The 2,116-nt window shown below is 40.5% G+C and overlaps 1 protein-coding gene across 1 annotated transcript in view; it reads left to right on the top strand.

The window, feature by feature from the left end:
- The window catches only part of TMEM220 (transmembrane protein 220), a 22,468-nt gene extending 22,152 nt beyond the window's left edge, over nucleotides 1–316 (top strand). The window contains exon 6 of the mRNA XM_006863431.1: nucleotides 181–316. Within this exon, the coding sequence (XP_006863493.1) occupies nucleotides 181–316 (136 nt within the window). The remainder of the gene's footprint in view (nucleotides 1–180) is intronic.
- Nucleotides 317–2,116: the final 1,800 nt, after the last annotated feature.

Below are 2,116 nucleotides of genomic sequence, written 5' to 3'. Positions count from 1 at the left end.
TGTATGTTTGTATTGTTAACTTTTTATAAGTTGTGCTTTAATTTAAACATTAAGAAAAAAAATAGATGATCCTAAAATGTAATTATGTGTTTTATCAACTTGATCTTTATCCTTGTTTCCAACGCAATCCATCATTTTTATTGATGGTTCTTAGTTGTAATCTTTGGTGTGTCATTACAGGAATCCAGCTGGCGGAAGAATTCAATTGGCTGTTGCCATTATAATTTCCCTTTTGCCATTCCTCTCCTGGATCTACATCTATATCAACAAAGAGATGCGGTCTTCCTGGCCAACTCACTGCAAGACAGTAATTTAAATGTATTCAACAACCCTGTTCTCAAAATGACTAGTTTCAAATTTTAAAGAATCCATTTTTAAAATAGTGAGGTGATAATCCAGTTTCCCAGGATTTCATTTTAGGTAACTTAGTACTTGAGATGATTTTTTTTTTTTATCCTAACAACTTTGTAAGGCTGGCATTGGGTCACTATGAGTTGAAATCAACTTGATGGCAGTGGAGTTATATTGTGGTGCAGGACTGACTGAGACTAGCAAGAGATCGGGCCTGACATTCTCTGGAAGCCTTTTTTGAATGGGAATGTACCATAAACCCAGCATCATCATGTCAATGCCGACTCATCGTGGCCCAGTCGGACAGAGCAGAATTGGGCTATAGGGTTTCCGAGCTTAATTCTTTACAAGAACAGACATCCTCATGTGTCTCCCTCTGAGTGACTGGTGAGTTTTGAATTGCCAACTTTGTGGTTAGCAGCCCACTGCTTATTCCACTGTGCCACCAGGGCTCCTTAGTACACTATGTTGTTGTTGTTAAGTGTCGTTGAGTCGGTTCTGACTCATAGCAACTCTGTATAGGGTTTTCAAGAAGTGGCTGGTGAGTTTGAACCACCAACCTTGCAGTTTAAACTGGCCTTGCAGTCTGGTGCATTATCCCACAGCACCACACCAGGATTGGAAAAGCACTGTACCACAATGTCAGTTTGAACCTCAAGGTCGGGGGTTCAAATTCACCACCTGCTCCTTGGACACCTTATACAGGATTGCTCCGAGTTGGAACCAACTCGACAGTACTCAATAAAACATCTGTAAAATAGGATTAATGCCAGATCTCCCATTTACTTCATACAGTTGCAAGCTTTAAGCTTGATAATATGAATCAAATGTAAAAGAATTACAAAGTGGTACGCATAATTTAGAGGGAAGCAGTTTGTGTTGTTCTTGTTAGGTGCTGTTGAGGCCGTTCCGACTCCATCTCATAGCAACCCTGCAAAGGTTTTCTGAGGCTCTAAATCTTTGCAGGAGCAGAAAGGCTCACCTTCCTTCTGTGGAGCAGCTGATGGGTTTGAACGGCTAATCTTGTGGTTAGCAGTCCAGTGCTTAGTGTTTGGGTTGTTGTTGTTGTTATTATGTGCCATGGAGTTGGTTCCAACCCATAGCAAGCGACCCTGTACAGGGTTTCCAAGGCTGTAAATCTTTACGAGAGCAGAAAGCCTCATCTTTGTCCTTTGGGACAGCTGGTAGTTTCAAACTGCTGGCCCTGAGATTAGCAGCCCGATTTGTAACTACTATGCTACCAGAGCTCCTTGTAGAAGTGAGAGGTTCAAGAAAGAGTTATGCCCCTGAATTAAGTCTCACTGTACTGAATTGATACTTGCCACAAAACTAAATGAGGACCCCCAGTGAACCCAGTAAGCAGACAAGTCTAAGGACAAATAAAAGGGAAGCTGGATAGAACAAAGGAATTTGGGGCTATACGTAAGAAGAAGGAACTAGGGAATGTTAATTGTATTCTAAATACAAAACAAGACCAAAATCTATACATAAGCTGTTTTTTCTTTGTTTTTTTAACGGATGTCAAAAGCAACACTGAGGGGAAGGCCATTTGAGGGCTACACTGCCCAAATATGACAGCCATTAGCCACAGGTGGCTACAGAGCTCTTGGAATGTGGCCTAGGGACTAAGGAAGTTCATTTTAAATTCTTTTATTTTAATCGTAACTTAAAAATTGATAGTCAATTCAGCTATTAGAAAACTTACAAGTGTGTTTGAAACAAAGGCGCTACATGAATCTGTCTAGGACTACAAATTCTATGTAAT

Source organism: Chrysochloris asiatica, unplaced genomic scaffold, assembly GCF_000296735.1.
Source record: "Chrysochloris asiatica unplaced genomic scaffold, ChrAsi1.0 scaffold00054, whole genome shotgun sequence".
In the NCBI taxonomy this organism is placed as follows: domain Eukaryota; kingdom Metazoa; phylum Chordata; class Mammalia; order Afrosoricida; family Chrysochloridae; genus Chrysochloris; species Chrysochloris asiatica.
This window is presented reverse-complemented; position numbering and strand designations above follow the sequence as displayed.